The sequence below is a fragment of the Nerophis lumbriciformis genome, linkage group LG10, assembly GCF_033978685.3.
Source record: "Nerophis lumbriciformis linkage group LG10, RoL_Nlum_v2.1, whole genome shotgun sequence".
Taxonomy (NCBI): domain Eukaryota; kingdom Metazoa; phylum Chordata; class Actinopteri; order Syngnathiformes; family Syngnathidae; genus Nerophis; species Nerophis lumbriciformis.
Window position 1 is genome coordinate 51,909,008 of NC_084557.2, and position 24,523 is coordinate 51,933,530.

The following is a 24,523-nucleotide window of genomic DNA, read 5'->3' on the forward strand; positions in this document are numbered from 1 at the left end:
CAAGCTATATTTCTAACAAAGACAAATCAGTATTTCTTCTACATTTTCCAGAACAACAATTTTAAAAGAAATTCAAAATACTTTGAAATAAGATTTAAATTTGATTCTACAGACTTTCTAGATTTGCCAGAATAATTTTTTTGAATTTTAATCATAGTAAGTTTGAAGAAATATTTCACAAATATTCTTCGTCGAAAAACCAGAAGCTAAAATATTTATTATTCTTTACATTAAAAAAAAATAAAAAAAAATTACTTGAACATTGATTTAAATTGTCAGGAAAGAAGAGGAAGAAATTTAAAAGGTAAAAAGGTATATTTGTTTAAAAATCCTAAAATCATTTTTAAGGTTGTATTTTTTCTCTAAAATTGTATTTCTAAAAGTAATAAGAAGCAAAGTAAAAAATAAATGAATTTATTTAAACAAGTGAAGACCCATCCATCCATCCATTTTTCTACCGCTTATTCCAAGTGAAGACCAAGTCTTTAAAATATTTTCTTGGATTTTCAAATTCTATTTGAGTTTTGTCTCTTTTAAAATTAAAAATGTCGAGCAAAGCGAGACCAGTTTGCTAGTAAATAAATAAAATTTAAAAAATAGAGGCAGCTCACTGGTAAGTGCTGCTCTTTGAGCTATTTTTAGAACAGGCGAGCGGGCGACTGATCTGGTCCTTACGGGCTACCTGGTGACCGCGGGCACCGCGTTGGTGACCCCTGCCCTAGTATATACAATAATATAAACCAAGTCATTGTATTTCATTTAGGATTATTTCATATCTTCATTTAAATAAAAATATATTTTTTATCTTTTTTAGATACAGTCAATAAATAATGTGAACATGTATCATAACATGGACATCTAAGAGAACGTGTTGTGTTTATTTTTTTACACATTTTTATTTAAAAAATAAAAAATAAAAATTCCGACGTATTACATTTTAGACGATTTCTCTTAGTTATTATTTATCGGGCTGTAGAAAAGAGCCGCTCACAGGGCACAGAGGAGGCGTCAGTGCGACACAGTTGGCGTATCGGTCACGTGACCAAAACAGCTCATGATCGGTCACGTGACTTTCTAAAAGCGGTACGCGCACCGACACAGGGTTTTGCTCTATGAGCTCGACGCATGCGCCGATGCATCGGTGTTGCCGGACCCATCACTAGTATTCTTAAACCTAAACCCTATCAGTGGAAATTAATTTGTTTGGATTGATTTAAAGGAAAGCAAAGCATGTATTATGATGTATGTTTATGAAACACTAATATGTTTTTTTTTCTATTTGGTTAAGGTTATCAACCTATTCTACTATTCAGCTAATCTACTATTCAACTATTCAGCTATCAACTATTCCACTATTCATTCTGTTCATCCATTCATTTACACCGATAACCCACTTTATTTTACTGCTTCAAATCAAACATCAATAAATCACAAGGAAAAAGGATCGAGTTGTCCCTTTGAGTCCTTCCTGAGTCCAATTGGCCCTTTCAAGTTTGGGCACGGCTGTGAAAAAACCCGCAGAACTTGACAGTAACTAACACAGTAACTGTCCAGTAATGTACGATGTTTTATTGTTGCTTACGGTAAAATGTGCCACGTTAAAATTGGGGTAAAGTTTGGGAGTGATCCGAAACACCTAAACTTTGTTTTGATGAGCTTTAAAAGAGCTGGCAAGAGCCAACATTACACTCAAAACAAGCTTTACAACGCATTGGAAGTCATTCAACAAACAAACACTAAAATCAAACTAGGGCTGCAGCTAACGATTATTTTTCTATCGATTAATCTATAGATTATTTTTCCGATTAATCGGTTAATCTATAGATTATTTTTTCGATTAATCTATAGATTTTTTTTTTTTTTACAGATTATTTTTTTAATTTAAAATGAGGAAAAAATAAATGTAGGCCAGTTTTTTCAAAAGGCATGGCTTTTATTTACAAAAAAAAAGTATGGCCACTCAGTCAACATTGACAACATGACAAAATATTCTGTAACAATGTAAACATTTAAAACTTTTAACATTTAACAAAATTAAAAGTAGCTTATTTGCTTTTTAATGTGCAAATATAAAAGTAAACATCCAGTGCAAATCTTAATATTCTGCAATGGTATAAGCATTTCAAAATTAAAAGTATTGCTTATTTTGCTTTAAAATGTGCAAAAATAAAGATAAACATCCAATACAAAAAAGTACAAAACGGAAATATTCTGTAACAGTGTAAACATTTCAACAAAAGTAAAAGTATTGCTTATTTTGCTTAATAACACAACAATGATAGTATGATTAAAGTGAAAGTTAATTGTTGGTTTGTACATAGTATATGTAACTGTTAATGTTGTAAAAGGTATTTGCACAACTAATTAACATTAGCGTTTGTGACACGTCTAATTTGTGCCATGGGGTTCTTTCAGGACCGACAGACTGAACGCCAGACGGCTTTGTCAGGTTTACAATCTTTTAATTTTACACAAAGTCTTTTCTCTTCCAACTCTTTTCTCTTTCTTTCCTTGCTTTTCGGCTCCTCTTCCTCGCTCGCTCGTCGTCCCCTGTCTCTGTCTCTCCTCCTCTCTCGCTCCACGTCAGCTTCACTCTGGCTCCTTCCAGTCTCTCTTCCCTCTCTCTCTGCTGCTCCCCTTTTCTTCAGCGAGAGGAGATTGGATGATCGTGCCCAGGTGCGCGGATCGCGCACCTGGGCACGATTGCGGCGTCGCTCCCGGCGCGCCCCACCTCGCCGCTCGCTCGCCGGCCCCGCCTCTCCACAGCGTTAAAGAGGAGCGAGTCTTTGTAAACACTGAACAGGCACGCCAAACGCGCCTCTCAGAGCGAAACGGTGCTTTAGTTTATGAATTCACAACGCAGATACAAATGACACATTCATGTTTTTGTGTAATGATGACAACGTATACGCACGCGGACGATTGACTAGTTGATGGTGATGGCAAGAACGCTGTCGGTTTTCTTTTCAAATGTTCCTTCATAGCCGTTGTGCTGCTATGATAGGCCATTTCCGCTCGACACAGTGTGCATACAACATTATTAGGCCATTTATTGAAATACTCCCACACTTTTGACGACTTTTGGCGTGCTTTTTCCCCTCGCTCGCATCGTCTGCTTTGCGCTCCGCCATGACAGTAGTGTGACGTAAATATACGACGCGCCGACGCACAAAAACGGCGTCAACGTATTTACGTAACCGATGACGTCGACTACGTCGACGCGTCGTTTCAGCCTTAAATCAAACACAGCAACTAACACAAAACACAACACACACAACACAGACACACACAAACACTCACACACAAGAATACTACTGCTACTGGTGAATAATACACATCAGTTTAACATAGTAACCTAGTGATAACTCGGGCTGTGAATCTTCGTGCAACTCACCACTTGATTCGATTCTTGGGGGTTACGATTCGATTTGGAATTGATTCTCAATTTAAAATGATTCTCGATTCAAAACCCATACTTTTTTAAATAAAATTGTGTGCCAGTTATACAAATATCGTATTTTCCGGACCATAGGGCGCGCCGGATTATAAGACGCACTGCCGACAAATGGTCTATTTTCGATCTTTTTTCACACACCAGATTATAGGGCGCATTAAAGAAGTCATATTATTTTTTTCTAAATGTAAAAGACTTCCTCGTGGTCTACATAACATGTAATGGTGGTCAAAATGTTGCATAGATGATGTTTTACACATCATTTTTATGCGCCGTTTTGTGGGCGGTCTTATTTACGTGGCTCACCTTCGACAGCGTCTTCTCCCCGCCATCTTTGTTGTAGCGGTGTAGCATGCAAGGACGGGAGTGGAAGAAGTGTCAAAAGATGGCGCTAACTGTTTTAATGACATTCACACTTTACTTCAATCAATAACGGAGCAGCATCTCCTCATCCGTGACTCACTAGTGAAACAACAATGTCGGAAATGTGTCCCGTGAAAAAGCGTCCGACCGGAACTCTCTAATAACTAAAGTTCCTTGGGTGAATAATGTAAAGTCACTACACCGGTATGTTTTAGCGCTTTCATGGTGAGTTTACTGACAGATATAAGTAAGAACTTTACACTACTTTATATTAGAAATGGCAACAGTGGAGGATGAATGTCACATAAGAAGATAGAGAAAAAGAAGAAGCTTATCATGATAGGAGACAATTATGATAGCTCAGATCTGGGCTAATATTTTGACTTGGGGGCCACATTGATAGAGAAAAATGTGTCTGGGGGGCCAAGGTGTATGTGTGTATACATTATATATACACATTTATCTGTAAAAATCTGCTGTGTTTGGGGCCCTTTTTTTCAGGAACACTTAACACCAAAAGTCACAATGTCCCATAGAGTTCTAAAAAAGTTATGCCAAACCACCTCTAAAAAACGGAATGGAATTTTACAGTTTTTTACTGAATGGGACAACCAAAATGTACCGTAAAATAAAGAATGTGGGATTTACAATATTAACTATGAACAATAAAACACTGAATATTAACAACATATGAACATCGCTCCTCTTTTACTTCTCAGACCAGCTCCTCAATAGTTGTGTATATTTTATAATCAAGCAAAACCAGTGTTGGTTACTTTGTAACGCGTTACTGTAACGCCGTTATTTTTGGCGGTAACTAGTAGTCTAACGCGTTATTTTCTATATTCAGTAACTCAGTTACCGTTACTACATGATAAGTTACTGCGTTATTTTACGTTATTTTTTATGTAGTATCGGCTAGAAACAGAGGATCTGAGTGTTTTATTGGAGCGCTGCAGTGTCATCCTTCTGTGTCACAAGGAAAAGAAAAGGCGTGCTTTGTGTGGGTGGGGGGGGTGGGGGGGTGGGGGCGCGTGTCTGTGTTTACTAACAAGACATGGCAAAGCCAGAAGTCGAGTTTCTTAACATGGAGATAGTCTCACTACTTTTCTTTTGTCGAGCACAAAGACAAGAACATTTTAGTTAAATGTAAGTTGTGTCTTGGATCAAAGATCCTATCTACTGCCTAAAACAGCAATTCAAATCTGCTGAAACAGCTACAAAAGCAACATGCTCCGACGAAGCTAGTAAAGAGAGACACACTTCACCTCCACCTCCAACAGCGGCTGGATTTTAACGGAGGGACTGCTAGCCAGGACAACATTGATAGAGCCATTGCGGCGTATGTGCTAGAAGACATGCAGGCTATTTCTACAGTGGAGTCACCCGATTTCAGGCAGCTGGACACAGTGGACAGTGAGTACATAAAAATGGAAAGCAAGCTAAAGACACTCAAAACTCAGTCTCTGCTCATCATTCAGCACTGAAGGTACACAAACTCTGTCAATTCTCTTATATACTCTTTCATTGTAGACTTCTAGAGTGTTTGACTATCACATCACTCTAAATGTATAGACCACTGGTTCTTAACCTGGGTTCGATCCCTAGGGGTTCGGTGAGTTGGCCTCAGGGGTTCGGTGGAGCCTCCACCATGGAGGTCAGGACACACCCGACTCATCGTGTAAATAAAAACGTCTCCCTATCGGCGTCTTATGGATAATGGACAATGTTCCCTCTAATTTTCCATATGTATGAGCAAACGAAAAAACTCCTTGAGGATTCAGTGGAGCACATGTGGGCGACGTCAGACGTGCACACTGTGGCCACACCTGTCCCAAACCTGACTAAATAACAAGTTAAATGTTTTATTATTATAATCAATCAGTCATTTCCATATTTTCTAATAAGTGTTTTGGCCCACTTACAACGACAATAACACAAAAATATTGTTTTTCATGAGCTGTGTACTAGTATTGTATGTCTGGGTGGAGGTCCTGCTTTGGAAATAATTTGTACCCCTTTCAGATATTGCATTTAGTTCCCACTAAAACATTCACATGTTGCACAATGAGATGTAAACAGGGGATCATGTGTACATTCCTGTAACTTTCTATTTGTAAAAAAAATATATTGATTAGTATTTCTTTAATATAATAACATAATTTCATGATTCATATTTATAAATTAAGATTAAATTAAGGGAAAAAAAAGTGTTTTTCTCTAAAGAAGGTTTTGGTGAATGCGCATATGAAACTGGTGGGGTTCGGTACCTCCAACAAGGTTAAGAACCACTGGTATAGACTATAAAGTTCACAAACATAAAGAGGGATCCTAGTGGGCCAGGCCAATCATTCCTTATCTCTAAAGTAAAACTAGGGAAATGCGCAAAGTGTTCTGGGCTTCAGTACAGTGCTGATCTCCTGAAGACATGATTTTATTTCACAATTCCTTGAGAGAAAAAAAATGCCTGGTTAGGCTTTGTGTATGTCATGTGTGCCTTCCTTGGGTGAAGCCAGGTTTACAGCTATGTTGTTATTATGCTGTTTGTTACTTATGTATGTTATGTTGCAGCTATTTCAAATAGTTTTGTCAATTTGTTCTGGCCTGAAATAAATTGGCCCTTTGAAACATATCTTTGTCTTTGTTGTATGTAGAGCACATTGCTTAGCAGAGTTGAGTGATGCAAATGCATGTCAAGTTGATGAACACATTGTATTATTCTCCAGTGCAATAACAGTACTGAAATGAAGAATAAAAGGCCATTAATGGGAGCCTTAAAAAAAAAAGAAAAAGTAACTAAATAGTTACTTTTCACAGTAACGCATTACTTTTTGGTGTAAGTAACTGAGTTAGTGACTGAGTTACTTTTGAAATAAAGTAACTAGTAACTGTAACTAGTTACTGGTTTTCAGTAACTAACCCAACACTGAGCAAAACACAACACAAATGTAACAAACAGCACAATATGAATGCAAAGTGTAATAAACACCTACAATATGATATATTATCACTTTTATGTAGAAATTTGTTGTAAAAATCTGCTTCTGCATCTGTTCCTGACACACGTGTTTGGGGCTGGCTGCTCGGAAAACAAACCCTGCCCACTCTGCTTTGTTCCTGGTCTGAGCTGCTGTGACCTAGATTACTGTAATAACTCCTAGAACAACTAAAGTGCAGATTTCAACCATTAAAATACTTTCTATAGTTCAAGACTTACGCTCATTATAAAAACAGCACTGCACATCATAATGGCGGAGACAGTTTTGATGTGAAAGATCTAAAACAATGATGTAGTTACAGGGGTCCACAAACTTTTTGACTCGGGGGCCGCATTTGGGTTAAATAAAGTTTGGCCCGGGGGCGGGGCTGTGTGTGTGTGTGTGTATATACAGGTAAAAGCCAGTAAATTAGAATATTTTGGAAAAACTTGATTTATTTCAGCAATTGCATTCAAAAGGTGTAACTTGTACATTATATTTATTCATTGCACACAGACTGATGCATTCAAATGTTTATTTCATTTAATTTTGATGATTTGAAGTGGCAACAAATGAAAATCCAAAATTCCGTGTGTCACAAAATTAGAATATTACTTAAGGCTAATACAAAAAAGGGATTTTTAGAAATGTTGGCCAACTGAAAAGTATGAAAATGAAAAATATGAGCATGTACAATACTCAATACTTGGTTGGAGCTCCTTTTGCCTCAATTACTGCGTTAATGCGGCATGGCATGGAGTCGATGAGTTTCTGGCACTGCTCAGGTGTTATGAGAGCCCAGGTTGCTCTGATAGTGGCCTTCAACTCTTCTGCGTTTTTGGGTCTGGCATTCTGCATCTTCCTTTTCACAATACCCCACAGATTTTCTATGGGGCCAAGGTCAGGGGAGTTGGCGGGCCAATTTAGAACAGAAATACCATGGTCGGTAAACCAGGCACGGGTAGATTTTGCGCTGTGTGCAGGCGCCAAGTCCTGTTGGAACTTGAAATCTCCATCTCCATAGAGCAGGTCAGCAGCAGGAAGCATGAAGTGCTCTAAAACTTGCTGGTAGACGGCTGCGTTGACCCTGGATCTCAGGAAACAGAGTGGACCGACACCAGCAGATGACATGGCACCCCAAACCATCACTGATGGTGGAAACTTTACACTAGACTTCAGGCAACGTGGATCCTGTGCCTCTCCTGTCTTCCTCCAGACTCTGGGACCTCGATTTCCAAAGGAAATGCAAAATTTGCATGGTTGGGTGATGGTTTGGGGTGCCATGTCATCTGCTGGTGTCGGTCCACTCTGTTTCCTGAGATCCAGGGTCAACGCAGCCGTCTACCAGCAAGTTTTAGAGCACTTCATGCTTCCTGCTGCTGACCTGCTCTATGGAGATGGAGATTTCAAGTTCCAACAGGACTTGGCGCCTGCACACAGCGCAAAATCTACCCGTGCCTGGTTTACGGACCATGGTATTTCTGTTCTAAATTGGCCCGCCAACTCCCCTGACCTTAGCCCCATAGAAAATCTGTGGGGTATTGTGAAAAGGAAGATGCAGAATGCCAGACCCAAAAACGCAGAAGATTTGAAGGCCACTATCAGAGCAACCTGGGCTCTCATAACACCTGAGCAGTGCCAGAAACTCATCGACTCCATGCCACGCCGCATTAACGCAGTAATTGAGGCAAAAGGAGCTCCAACCAAGTATTGAGTATTGTACATGCTCATATTTTTCATTTTCATACTTTTCAGTTGGCCAACATTTCTAAAAATCCCTTTTTTGTATTAGCCTTAAGTAATATTCTAATTTTGTGACACACGGAATTTTGGATTTTCATTTGTTGCCACTTCAAATCATCAAAATTAAATGAAATAAACATTTGAATGCATCAGTCTGTGTGCAATGAATAAATATAATGTACAAGTTACACCTTTTGAATGCAATTACTGAAATAAATCGAGTTTTTCAAAATATTCTAATTTACTGGCTTTTACCTGTATATTCCTCACGCACTAATTGACTAAAAGAGTGCGCACTTACAAGCGCGATGATGTCACGTTATCGATGTGGACAAACACAATAGTGGAGCCTTTTTTTAGACAATATGATTTGCCTGAGTGGCGAGGAGACCCCGAGAGTGACAAGCGGTAGAAAATAGATTAGAAAGGGCAAATTAAAAAGAAAACCTGCAGACTTCCCGCGGGCCGGATTTTGGATGCTGGCGAGCAATATTCCGCCCGCGGGGCGGAGTTTGGAGACCACTGATCTGAACTATTTTTTTTTCTATGCTTTTATTGTAATATTTTCAGAATGTGTTTGTTCTATTTTGGGCCAAAGTAAGACAAAGAAAATAATCTGAAGTTGTCCTTAGTTTTTAGTTTTAATGCCATGATTGGGAACCTGAGGGTTCCTGGTTCGATCCCCCATCTACTTCCAACCTCATCACGTCCGTTGTGTCCTTGAGCAAGACACTTCACTTTTGCATGGCAGCTCCCGCCATCACTGTGTGAACGTGTGTGTGAATGTGTGTGTGAATGTGGAAATAGTGTCAAAGCGCTTTGAGCACCTTGAAGGTAGAAAAGCGCTATACAAGTATAACCCATTTACCATTTTAATAGTCCGGCCCGCGTGTGCACAAATTTCCCTCCATGCGGCCCTTGAGCTAAACTTAGTCTGATGTACAGTATTACAGTATTACAGTACATGTAACAGCTGCAGCAACGACAAAGAAAAAGGACAGCATAAAATAGAGAGTAGATCCAGCAGAAAATAGATGTTATAAACAGAGGCTTGCTCAGTGGTCTAGTGGTTAGAGTGTCCGCCCTGAGATGGGTAGGTTGTGAGTTCAAACCCCAGCCAAGTCATACCAAAGACTATAAAAATGGGAGCCATTACCTCCCTGCTTGGCACTCAGCATCAGGGGTTGGAATTGGGGGTTAAATCACAAAAATGATTCCTGAGCGCGGCCACCGCTGCTGCTCACTGCTCCCCTCACCACCCAGGGGGGTGGAACAAGGGGATGGGTCAAATGCAGAGGGTAATGTGACTACACCTAGTGTGTGTGTGACTATCAGTGGTACTTTAACTTTAAAGAGCATTTGCTAACATACCGTAATTTTTGGAGTATAAGTCGCACCGGCCGAAAATGCATAATAAAGAGTGAAAAAAAACATATATAAGTCGCACTGGAGTATAAGTCGCATTTTTGGGGTAAATGTATTTGATAAAAGCCAACAGCAAGAATAGACATTTGAAAGGCAATTTAAAATAAATGAAGAATAGTGAACAACAGGCTGAATAAGTGTACGTTATATGAGGCATAAATAACCAACTGGTATGTTAACGTAACATATTATGGTAAGAGTCATTCAAATAACTATAACATATAGAACATGCTATACAATCTGTCACTCCTAATCGCTAAATCCCATGAAATCTTATACGTCTAGTCTCTTACGTGAATGAGATCAATAATATTATTTGATATTTGACGCTAATGTGTTCATCATTTCCAGAGGTGGGTAGTAACGCGCTACATTTACTCCGTTACATCTACTTGAGTAACTTTTGGGATAAATTGTACTTCTAAGAGTAGTTTTAATGCAACATACTTTTACTTTTACTTGAGTATATTTATAGAGAAGAAACGCTACTTTTACTCCGCTACTTTTATCTACATTCAGCTCGCTACTCGCTACTAATTTTTTATCGATCTGTTAATGCACGCTTTGTTTGTTTTGGTCTGTCAGACAGACCTTCATAGTGCCTGCGTTTCAACAAATACAGTCACTGATGACGTTCACTCCGTTCCACCAATCAGATGTAGTCACTGGTGACGTTGGACCAATCAAACAGAGCCAGGAGGTCACATGACCTGACTTAAACAAGTTGAAAAACTTATTGGGGTGTTACCATTTAGTGGTCAATTGTACGGAATATGTACTGTACTGTGCAATCTACTAATACAAGTTTCAATCAATCAATCAAAAGTGTGAAGGAAAAAAGACCCTTTTTTATTTCAACCGTACATCCCGTCAAAAGCCTAAAGACTGACTGCACAGTTCCTGTCTTCACAATAAAAGTGCCGCTCCATCGAGCCTGCGCTTTCAAAACAAGAGTCTCCGAAAGCCTGCGCAAACAAGCTAGCAAGCTACGGAGTTTGCCACCAATGTATTTCTTGTAAAGTGTATAAAAACGAATATGGAAGCTGGACAAATAAGATGCCAAAAACCAACCATTTTCATGTGGTATTAGACAGAAAGGAGGAACTTTTTTTCTCCTCCATTTGAAAACGTGGACGTTATCATCACTACTGTCTGATTACAATCAATGCAAGTCATCAGAATCAGGTAATACACCAACTTATATTCTTGTCTTCATGAAAGAAAGGAATCTATATGTGTTAAACATGCATGTATATTCATTAAAACACTATTAACATGTAAACAAAAACGGCAAAATAAATAAATATAAATTATATACTGTATATATCAATGTATGTATATATATATATATATATATATATATATATATATATATATATATATATATATCAATGTATGTATATATATATATCTATATATATATATATATATATATGTATATGTGTGTATATATATATATATATATGTAAATGTGTGTGTATATATATATATATATATGTAAATGTGTGTGTATATATATATATATATATATATATATATATATATGATATGTGTGTATATGTTACTCATCAGTTACTCAGTACTTGAGTAGTTTTTTCACAACATACTTTTTACTTTTACTCAAGTAAATATTTGGGTGACTACTCCTTACTTTTACTTGAGTAATACATCTCTAAAGTAACAGTACTCTTACTTGAGTACAATTTCTGGCTACTCTACCCACCTCTGATCATTTCACACATAAGTCGCTCCTGAGTATAAGTCGCACCCCCGGCCAAACTATGAAAAAAACTGCGATTTATAATCCAAAAAAATACGGTAGAAGCGGTCGGACAAATTAAAAAAAAAAACCTTGAGACTTCCCGAGGACTGGATTTTGGACGCTGGCGAGCCATATTCAGCCCTGGGGCCGTGGCTTGGAGACTCCTGATGTAGAAGGTCTGGCAGGCTGGATTGAAGATGTTAACAGGCCACATTCAGCCTGCAGGTGCTAACGTATTATTTTCGGGTCTCCCTATGTCTAGCATTAAAAGATTACAGTTGGTACAAAATGCGGCTGCTAGACTTTTGACAAGAACAAGAAAGTTTGATCATATTACGCCTATACTGGCTCACCTGCACTGGCTTCCTGTGCACTTAAGATGTGACTTTAAGGTTTTACTACTTACGTATAAAATACTACACGGTCTAGCTCCAGCCTATCTTGTACCATATGTCCCGGCAAGAAATCTGCGTTCAAAGAACTCCGGCTTATTAGTGATTCCCAGAGCCCAAAAAAAGTCTGCGGGCTGTAGAGCGTTTTCTATTGGGGCTCCAGTACTATGGAATGCCCTCCCGGTAACAGTTAGAGATGCTACCTCAGTAGAAACATTTAAGTCCCATCTTAAAACTCATTTGTATACTCTAGCCTTTGAATAGCCCCCCTTTTTTAGACCAGTTGATCTGCCGTTTCTTTTCTTTTCTCCTCTGCTCCCCCCTATCCCTTGTGGAAGGGGAGACACACAGATCCGGTGGCCATGGATGGGGTGCTGGCTGTCCAGAGTCGGGACCCGGGGTGGACCGCTCGCCTGTATATCGGTTGGGAACATCTCTGCGCTGCTGACCCGTCTCCGCTCGGGATGGTTTCCTGCTGACCCCACTGTGGACTGTACTCTTACTGTTATGCTGGATCCACTATGGACTGGACTCTCACAATATTATGTTAGACCCACTCGACATCCATTGCATTCGGTCTCCCTAGAGGGGGGGGGGGGGTTACCCACATATGCGGTCCTCTCCAAGGTTTCTCATAGTCATTCACATCGACGTCCCACTGGGGTGAGTTTTTCCTTGCCCTTATGTGGGCTATACCGAGGATGTCGTTGTGGCTTGTGCAGCCCTTTGAGACACTTGTGATTTAGGGCTATATAAATAAACATTGATTGATTGATTGATTGATTGATTCTGCACAGGTCTGTGCCAGCTGCTGATGGACTGGTATAAAGTTGCTTATTTTACTTCAAATATACAGGTAAAAGCCAGTAAATTAGAATATTTTGAAAAACTTGATTTATTTCAGTAATTGCATTCAAAAGGTGTAACTTGTACATTATATTTATTCATTGCACACAGACTGATGCATTCAAATGTTTATTTCATTTAATTTTGATGATTTGAAGTGGCAACAAATGAAAATCCAAAATTCCGTGTGTCACAAAATTAGAATATTACTTAAGGCTAATACAAAAAAGGGATTTTTAGAAATGTTGGCCAACTGAAAAGTATGAAAATGAAAAATATGAGCATGTACAATACTCAATACTTGGTTGGAGCTCCTTTTGCCTCAATTACTGCGTTAATGCGGCGTGGCATGGAGTCGATGAGTTTCTGGCACTGCTCAGGTGTTATGAGAGCCCAGGTTGCTCTGATAGTGGCCTTCAACTCTTCTGCGTTTTTGGGTCTGGCATTCTGCATCTTCCTTTTCATGAAGTGCTCTAAAACTTGCTGATAGACGGCTGCGTTGACCCTGGATCTCAGGAAACAGAGTGGACCGACACCAGCAGATGACATGGCACCCCAAACCATCACTGATGGTGGAAACTTTACACTAGACTTCAGGCAACGTGGATCCTGTGCCTCTCCTGTCTTCCTCCAGACTCTGGGACCTCGATTTCCAAAGGAAATGCAAAATTTGCATGGTTGGGTGATGGTTTGGGGTGCCATGTCATCTGCTGGTGTCGGTCCACTCTGTTTCCTGAGATCCAGGGTCAACGCAGCCGTCTACCAGCAAGTTTTAGAGCACTTCATGCTGACCTGCTCTATGGAGATGGAGATTTCAAGTTCCAACAGGACTTGGCGCCTGCACACAGCGCAAAATCTACCCGTGCCTGGTTTACGGACCATGGTATTTCTGTTCTAAATTGGCCCGCCAACTCCCCTGACCTTAGCCCCATAGAAAATCTGTGGGGTATTGTGAAAAGGAAGATGCAGAATGCCAGACCCAAAAACGCAGAAGAGTTGAAGGCCACTATCAGAGCAACCTGGGCTCTCATAACACCTGAGCAGTGCCAGAAACTCATCGACTCCATGCCACGCCGCATTAACGCAGTAATTGAGGCAAAAGGAGCTCCAACCAAGTATTGAGTATTGTACATGCTCATATTTTTCATTTTCATACTTTTCAGTTGGCCAACATTTCTAAAAATCCCTTTTTTGTATTAGCCTTAAGTAATATTCTAATTTTGTGACACACGGAATTTTGGATTTTCATTTGTTGCCACTTCAAATCATCAAAATGAAATGAAATAAACATTTGAATGCATCAGTCTGTGTGCAGTGAATAAATATAATGTACAAGTTACACCTTTTGAATGCAATTACTGAAATAAATCAAGTTTTTCAAAATATTCTAATTTACTGGCTTTTACCTGTATATTTTTAACACAGCAAACACCTTTTGGATGTTCTTCAACAGGCTATGTTTAATGATGACTTTTATTTGAACAGGTTGAACTCTGGACACTTTAGTCTTGGATTCCAGGAAGCAACATATTTGTTTTAGGCATTGCTTCTTAGCCCCGCCCCCCACCCTTATCATCAAGCCTTTCTATTGGCTTACACAATGTGACAAATACTATTGGCTGAGAGAGACCACGCCCACAGCCGTCCCCTCGCTGTGACATGTGTGAGGACTAAACGGGCTTTAATTTAGACTTTTCTCTGTCAAGTGCATTTATTGATCACCTTATAAAGCTCACATCAGCACAGAGCTCACTCTTAATAACAGTCCACAAATATATACAAAATGGTATAAAAGTACTGCACGGTCGCATCATGGCCATTGAGAGCAGTAAAAAAAAAAAAAAGAGAAGAAATGAAGCTGATGCAACACGCTCAGGTTTTACACACTAACTAACTAACTGACTGACTGACTAACTAACTAACTAACTAACCCTAACCCTGTGCAAGGAGCAGGAAAAAAAGCAATGAGTGACATACAAGCTCTTATTTCGCTGCCCGGTGAAGTAAATAAAGGCACGGACGTGGCACGTCAATGAATGCGGTTCAATCCTGCTTTGACTCACAGAAGTGGAAGAAAATGTCCTCACAGAAGTGGAAGAAAATGTCCTCACGGCCTGGCTGGCGGTCCACAGCATGATGGCGTCTTCGCGTGAAACTGTGCGAGTCTGCGTGGGAAACAAACACGCGATGACGACACTCGGACACTATCTCGGACGTGTCAGGGAGAAAAGATCCGAGCTAGGAAAGCACACTCAGTCAGCAGCCCGGTGCGGCTGGCTCGACACACGAGTCGATCATGTCGATATCAGGGGCAGTATCGATGTCGGATTCACGAATATCAATTATTATTTAATTTCCTGCATATTCTGCTACAATGTTGTTTATAGTGCTGTGTTTAGTCGGTGTACAGCACATTTTATATGGCGTTATTTAAAAAAAAAAAAAAAGGAATATGTTTACCCTGCAAAAAATGTTCTATAGAATCTCTATAGAAATATATACAGGTAAAAGCCAGTAAATTAGAATATTTTGAAAAACTTGATTTATTTCAGTAATTGCATTCAAAAGGTGTAACTTGTACATTATATTTATTCATTGCACACAGACTGATGCATTCAAATGTTTATTTCATTTAATTTTGATGATTTGAAGTGGCAACAAATGAAAATCCAAAATTCCGTGTGTCACAAAATTAGAATATTACTTAAGGCTAATACAAAAAAGGGATTTTTTAGAAATGTTGGCCAACTGAAAAGTATGAAAATGAAAAATATGAGCATGTACAATACTCAATACTTGGTTGGAGCTCCTTTTGCCTCAATGACTGCGTTAATGCGGCGTGGCATGGAGTCGATGAGTTTCTGGCACTGCTCAGGTGTTATGAGAGCCCAGGTTGCTCTGATAGTGGCCTTCAACTCTTCTGCGTTTTTGGGTCTGGCATTCTGCATCTTCCTTTTCACAATACCCCACAGATTTTCTATGGGGCTAAGGTCAGGGGAGTTGGCGGGCCAATTTAGAACAGAAATACCATGGTCCGTAAACCAGGCACGGGTAGATTTTGCGCTGTGTGCAGGCGCCAAGTCCTGTTGGAACTTGAAATCTCCATCTCCATAGAGCAGGTCAGCAGCAGGAAGCATGAAGTGCTCTAAAACTTGCTGGTAGACGGCTGCGTTGACCCTGGATCTCAGGAAACAGAGTGGACCGACACCAGCAGATGACATGGCACCCCAAACCATCACCCAACCATGCAAATTTTGCATTTCCTTTGGAAATCGAGGTCCCAGAGTCTGGAGGAAGACAGGAGAGGCACAGGATCCACGTTGCCTGAAGTCTAGTGTAAAGTTTCCACCATCAGTGATGGTTTGGGGTGCCATGTCATCTGCTGGTGTCGGTCCACTCTGTTTCCTGAGATCCAGGGTCAACGCAGCCGTCTACCAGCAAGTTTTAGAGCACTTCATGCTTCCTGCTGCTGACCTGCTCTATGGAGATGGAGATTTCAAGTTCCAACAGGACTTGGCGCCTGCACACAGCGCAAAATCTACCCGTGCCTGGTTTACGGACCATGGTATTTCTGTTCTAAATTGGCCCGCCAACTCCCCTGACCATAGCCCCATAGAAAATCTGTGGGGTATTGTGAAAAGGAAGATGCAGAATGCCAGACCCAAAAACGCAGAAGAGTTGAAGGCCACTATCAGAGCAACCTGGGCTCTCATAACACCTGAGCAGTGCCAGAAACTCATCGACTCCATGCCACGCCGCATTAACGCAGTAATTGAGGCAAAAGGAGCTCCAACCAAGTATTGAGTATTGTACATGCTCATATTTTTCATTTTCATCCTTTTCAGTTGGCCAACATTTCTAAAAATCCCTTTTTTGTATTAGCCTTAAGTAATATTCTAATTTTGTGACACACGGAATTTTGGATTTTCATTTGTTGCCACTTCAAATCATCAAAATTAAATGAAATAAACATTTGAATGCATCAGTCTGTGTGCAATGAATAAATATAATGTACAAGTTACACCTTTTGAATGCAATTACTGAAATAAATCAAGTTTTTCAAAATATTCTAATTTACTGGCTTTTACCTGTAGAACGCTATAGAATTTCGTCGGAATTTCTTTAGAACTGAAGATTCTATAGAATATGTATTCAAAATTCTATAGAAATTCTATAGACATCAGCTTCATGTGCTGGAAGGTCTTTTCACTGTTCTATAGAGCTGGGAATTATATAGAATATCCTGTAGAAATTCTATAGACATTACATTATCTGATGAAAAGTCCATAGATTGTTCTATAGAACTGGGAATTCTATAGAATGTCTAACAGAAATTCTATAGACATTACTTTATCTGCAGAAAGGTCTATAGATTGTTCTATAGAACTGGGCATTCTATAGAATGTCTAACAGAAATTCTATAGACATTATCCTTTATCTGCTGAAAGTTCTATAGATTGTTCCATGGAATAAAATTCTATAAAATGGCAGCAGCGCTATCACCATAGCATTGATTAATCTCATTAAGTTGATTCACCAGACTTCAGCTTGTTTTTTGAACAATGCAGGATGTCTCCCTCAATTATGAAAATGTTAATTTTGTATCATTCAGCATATATGCTGTCCAAAATCTGCATGACAAGCACAAAATGTCCCTAAAAGTACTGATGTCAAAGTCAAGGCCCGCGGGGCCACATCTGGCCCCCCCACATCAGTTCATGTGGCCAGGGCCGGCCCGTGGCATAGGCCGTATAGGCAAATGCTAAGGGCGCCGTCCATCAGGGGGCGCCGTACGCCAGTGCCACAAATGTTGGAGAAAAAAAAAGAAGAGAAAAAAAAGTTGTTACTATTATTTCTAAATACAAAAAATAATCTTACGTTAATTAAAATGCAAAGTAAAGCCTATTTAATAGAAATATTATTTGTTACAACATTACGCCCCCACGGTGCGCCCCCTCCCTTCCCGTATCATGACTCTTTTTGGACGTCACCACATCAAAAAATCAACACAAGATGTCAAAACGGCCAAAACTGTCAGGTGCCCAGGGAAGAAAAAAGAGAAAAGAAGAGGAGGAGAAACGAGAAAAAGACAGAGGTAGCAGGTAGGTAACGTTAGCCTACATGAAATTATTTGTCTGTTACAGAATGTGATAGTAACCTGGCTTTTTAGCATTAAGCTAATGTTACATGATTCGGCAATTGCTAATCAATAAATAGCTAGTTCTGTTTTAACGTCGGGTTAATATTGTGGAGGGGGCTAAATTGTTATGGAAAATAATAATGTAACGTTAGGTAATTACAGTACTCCCACCTTACATTCCTCAGGGACATTTGTATTAGATCTTTTAAGCAGGTGTTATTGCCTTCTGGTTAGCTAATGTTTGCCCTGCAGGTAATAGTCACTTTTCCACCCCTTTATATATTAGGTATAGTTGTAAGTAAAAAAAAAAGGTCAAAGACAAAGCTATTCGGGTTCTTGTGAGTATATACACTTCACTGCCGATGTGGGGGGGCGCCACCTAAAATCTTGCCTAGGGCGCCAGATTGATTAGGGCCGGGCCTGCATGTGGCCCACAAAAGCCTGGAAGTAACATCCATTTTCTACCGCTTGTCCCTTTCGGGGTGGCGGGGGGTGCTGGAGCCTATCTCAGCTGCATTCGGGCGGAAGGCAGGGTCCTCCCTGGACAAGTCACCACCTCATCACAGGGCCCTGGAAGTAACATGGACTTTATCTTTTTTCTCCTAGATGTACCGTATTTTCCGCACTATTAGCCGCACCTAAAAACCACAAATTTACTCAAAAGCTGACAGTGCGGCTTTTAACCCGGTGCGCTTTATATATGGATTAATATTACGATTCATTTTCATAAAGTTTCGATCTCGCAACTTCGGTAAACAGCCGCCATCTTTTTTCCCGGTAGAACAGGAAGCGCTTCTTCTTCTACGCAAGCAACCGCCAAGGTAAGCACCCGCCCCCATAGGACAGGAAGCGCTTCTTCTTCTACTGTAAGCAACCACCCGCCCACGTAGAAGAAGAAAAAGCGCGCGGATATACCGTACGTTTCATTTCCTTTGTGTGTTTACATCTGTAAAGACCACAAAATGGCTCCTACTAAGCGTCAGGGATCCGGTTCATGAAAAGACGCAATCTCTCCATCCGCACACGGATTACTATTTCACAGCAACTGATATTCCTGTGAACCGCACTGTGGATACAACGGGAGCACGTACGGTGAATATTCGCACCACAGGGAATGAGAAGTCATCCTTCACTGTGGTTCTAGCTTGCCATGCTAATGGCCAGAAACTTCCACCCATGGTGATATTCAAAAGGAAGACCTTTCCAAAAGAGACCTTTCCAGCCGGCGTCATCATAAAAAGCTAACTCGAAGGGATGGATGAAGAAAAGATGAGCGAGTGGTTAAGGTAAGTTTAAGTTTACGCGAAGAGGCTGGGTGGCTTTTTTCACGCAGCTCTGTCCATGTTGATATACGTATGTTTGTGATTGCACATTTGCGTACATTTTGGGAGTGAACAGAGTTGTTAGAACGCTGGTTTTTAATATATTATTAAAGTTTGACTGACCTATCTGACTGTTTTTTTGACATTCCTTTAGCGCAGTTAGATGCGGCTTACAACACGGGGCGGCTTATAGGTGGACAAAGTTTTGAAATATGCCGTTCATTGAAGGCGCGGCTTATAACCCAGGGCGCCTTATGGTGCGGAAAATACGGTATTTATACTTTCCGCTCTGACATAAAAAATACATGTACTGCATGAAAATAAATATTAATATCTAATATTATATAATAATGCAACAAATATCATATTATCATAAATTACATGTTTTTCTTTAAATGAAAATAAATACTCAAATCTGTTTGACTTATATAAATCTGTAATAACAATGTTGTTCATGTTAACATTGTGTTGCATTTGTATGAATGTAGGTTGCAAAGTAATTGTAATAATGAACCATTAGTTTTGGGTTTCCTAATATTCCATCTATCCATATTCTACAGAGTGTCCCGGGGGGGGGGCTGAAGCCTATCCCAGCTGCACTCAGACGGAAGGCACGGTACACCCTGGACATGTCACCATCTCATCGCAGGCCAACACAGTTGTAACAAATATAATATACAGGTAAAAGCCAGTAAATTAGAATATTTTGAAAAACTTGATTTATTTCAGTAATTGCATTCAAAAGGTGTAACTTGTACATTATATTTATTCATTGCACACAGACTGATGCATTCAAATGTTTATTTCATTTAATTTTGATGATTTGAAGTGGCAACAAATGAAAATCCAAAATTCCGTGTGTCACAAAATTAGAATATTACTTAAGGCTAATACAAAAAAGGGATTTTTAGAAATGTTGGCCAACTGAAAAGTATGAAAATGAAAAATATGAGCATGTACAATACTCAATACTTGGTAGGAGCTCCTTTTGCCTCAATTACTGCGTTAATGCGGCGTGGCATGGAGTCGATGAGTTTCTGGCACTGCTCAGGTGTTATGAGAGCCCAGGTTGCTCTGATAGTGGCCTTCAACTCTTCTGCGTTTTTGGGTCTGGCATTCTGCATCTTCCTTTTCACAATACCCCACAGATTTTCTATGGGGCTAAGGTCAGGGGAGTTGGCGGGCCAATTTAGAACAGAAATACCATGGTCCGTAAACCAGGCACGGGTAGATTTTGCGCTGTGTGCAGGCGCCAAGTCCTGTTGGAACTTGAAATCTCCATCTCCATAGAGCAGGTCAGCAGCAGGAAGCATGAAGTGCTCTAAAACTTGCTGGTAGACAGCTGCGTTGACCCTGGATCTCAGGAAACAGAGTGGACCGACACCAGCAGATGACATGGCACCCCAAACCATCACCCAACCATGCAAATTTTGCATTTCCTTTGGAAATCGAGGTCCCAGAGTCTGGAGGAAGACAGGAGAGGCACAGGATCCACGTTGCCTGAAGTCTAGTGTAAAGTTTCCACCATCAGTGATGGTTTGGGGTGCCATGTCATCTGCTGGTGTCGGTCCACTCTGTTTCCTGAGATCCTCTCTGTCTTCTTTTTTCTTCTTCGTTCTATAGCGTTCTGGTGTGTGTGGACGTGACCTGAGTTGACTTATGACATCTCAGAGTTGGACTTTTTCCCAGCTGGCTCTATTCTTGTGAACACAGATACAGTATATATGCACAGCTGATATTGGTGAGAACAACCCAACTGTACTGGATAAGGATGATTAGTAAATGTGAAAAAAAAAGAAAAATGAAAAAGGTAGAGTAGAAACAGTATGAGTTAAGGTAAAGTATCAAAGTAATTGTAAAGTCGCACACCAGATAAGGTAGTACAATTTTACATTTACAATTTTACAACAATGGATGTCTGCTAACTTCTTGCAAGTCAACGCCAAGAAAACGGAAATGCTGATTATCGGTCCTGCTAGACACCGACATTTATTTAATAATACCACCTTAACATTTGACAACAAAACAATTACACACCTATTTAATAATACCACCTTAACATTTGACAACAAAACAATTACACACCTATTTAATAATACCACCTTAACATTTGACAACCAAACAATTATACAACTATTTAATAATACCACCTTAACATTTGACAACAAAACAATTACACACCTATTTAATAATACCACCTTAACATTTGACAACAAAACAATTACACACCTATTTAATAATACCACCTTAACATTTGACAACCAAACAATTATACAACTATTTAATAATACCACCTTAACATTTGACAACCAAACAATCATACAACTATTTAATAATACCACCTTAACATTTGACAACGAAACAATTATACAACTATTTAATAATACCACCTTAACATTTGACAACAAAACAATTACACACCTATTTAATAATACCACCTTAACATTTGACAACAAAACAATTATACAACTATTTAATAATACCACCTTAACATTTGACAACCAAACAATTACACACTTATTTAATAATACCACCTTAACATTTGACAACCAAACAATTACACACCTATTTAATAATACCACCTTAACATTTGACAACAAAACAATTATACAACTATTTAATAATACCACCTTAACATTTGACAACCAAACAATTACACACTTATTTAATAATACCACCTTAACATTTGACAACCAAACAATTACACACCTATTTAATAATACCACCTTAACATTTGACAACAAAACAATTACACACCTATTTAATAATACCACCTTAACATTTGACAACAAAACAATTACACACCTATTTAATAATACCACCTTAACATTTGACAACAAAACAATTATACAACTATTTAATAATACCACCTTAACATTTGACAACAAAACAATTACACACCTATTTAATAATACCACCTTAACATTTGACAACAAAACAATTACACACCTATTTAATAATACCACCTTAACATTTGACAACAAAACAATTATACACCTATTTAATAATACCACCTTAACATTTGACAACAAAACAATTACACACCTATTTAATAATACCACCTTAACATTTGACAACAAAACAATTACACACCTATTTAATAATACCACCTTAACATTTGACAACAAAACAATTACACACCTATTTAATAATACCACCTTAACATTTGACAACAAAACAATTACACACCTATTTAATAATACCACCTTAACATTTGACAACAAAACAATTATACACCTATTTAATAATACCACCTTAACATTTGACAACAAAACAATTACACACCTATTTAATAATACCACCTTAACATTTGACAACAAAACAATTATACACCTATTTAATAATACCACCTTAACATTTGACAACAAAACAATTACACACCTATTTAATAATACCACCTTAACATTTGACAACAAAACAATTACACACCTATTTAATAATACCACCTTGACATTTGACAACAAAACAATTACACACCTATTTAATAATACCACCTTAACATTTGACAACAAAACAATTATACACCTATTTAATAATACCACCTTAACATTTGACAACAAAACAATTACACACCTATTTAATAATACCACCTTAACATTTGACAACAAAACAATTATACACCTATTTAATAATACCACCTTAACATTTGACAACAAAACAATTACACACCTATTTAATAATACCACCTTAACATTTGACAACAAAACAATTACACACCTATTTAATAATACCACCTTAACATTTGACAACAAAACAATTATACAACTATTTAATAATACCACCTTAACATTTGACAACAAAACAATTATACAACTATTTAATAATACCACCTTAACATTTGACAACCAAACAATTACACACTTATTTAATAATACCACCTTAACATTTGACAACCAAACAATTACACACCTATTTAATAATACCACCTTAACATTTGACAACAAAACAATTACACACCTATTTAATAATACCACCTTAACATTTGACAACAAAACAATTACACACCTATTTAATAATACCACCTTAACATTTGACAACAAAACAATTACACACCTATTTAATAATACCACCTTAACATTTGACAACAAAACAATTACACACCTATTTAATAATACCACCTTAACATTTGACAACAAAACAATTATACACCTATTTAATAATACCACCTTAACATTTGACAACAAAACAATTACACACCTATTTAATAATACCACCTTAACATTTGACAACAAAACAATTATACACCTATTTAATAATACCACCTTAACATTTGACAACAAAACAATTACACACCTATTTAATAATACCACCTTAACATTTGACAACAAAACAATTACACACCTATTTAATAATACCACCTTGACATTTGACAACAAAACAATTACACACCTATTTAATAATACCACCTTAACATTTGACAACAAAACAATTATACACCTATTTAATAATACCACCTTAACATTTGACAACAAAACAATTACACACCTATTTAATAATACCACCTTAACATTTGACAACAAAACAATTATACACCTATTTAATAATACCACCTTAACATTTGACAACAAAACAATTACACACCTATTTAATAATACCACCTTAACATTTGACAACAAAACAATTACACACCTATTTAATAATACCACCTTAACATTTGACAACAAAACAATTACACACCTATTTAATAATACCACCTTAACATTTGACAACAAAACAATTATACACCTATTTAAAAATACCACCTTAACATTTGACAACAAAACAATTATACAACTATTTAATAATACCACCTTAACATTTGACAACAAAACAATTATACACCTATTTAATAATACCACCTTAACATTTGACAACAAAACAATTACACACCTATTTAATAATACCACCTTAACATTTGACAACAAAACAATTATACACCTATTTAATAATACCACCTTAACATTTGACAACAAAACAATTATACACCTATTTAATAATACCACCTTAACATTTGACAACAAAACAATTATACAACTATTTAATAATACCACCTTAACATTTGACAACAAAACAATTATACACCTATTTAATAATACCACCTTAACATTTGACAACAAAA

The 24,523-nt window shown here is 38.2% G+C and overlaps 1 protein-coding gene across 2 annotated transcripts in view; it reads right to left on the minus strand.

Moving 5' to 3' along the window:
* Nucleotides 1-15,208, minus strand: part of LOC133612220 (mitochondrial 10-formyltetrahydrofolate dehydrogenase-like) — a 144,199-nt gene extending 128,991 nt beyond the window's left edge. The window contains exon 1 of one of the 2 annotated variants that reach the window (XM_072913998.1): nt 15,027-15,208. In XM_072913998.1, the coding sequence (XP_072770099.1) occupies nt 15,027-15,098 (72 nt within the window). In that variant the 5' untranslated portion in view covers nt 15,099-15,208. The remainder of the gene's footprint in view (nt 1-15,026) is intronic. The other variant, XM_072913999.1, reaches the window with a different exon arrangement.
* Nucleotides 15,209-24,523: the final 9,315 nt, after the last annotated feature.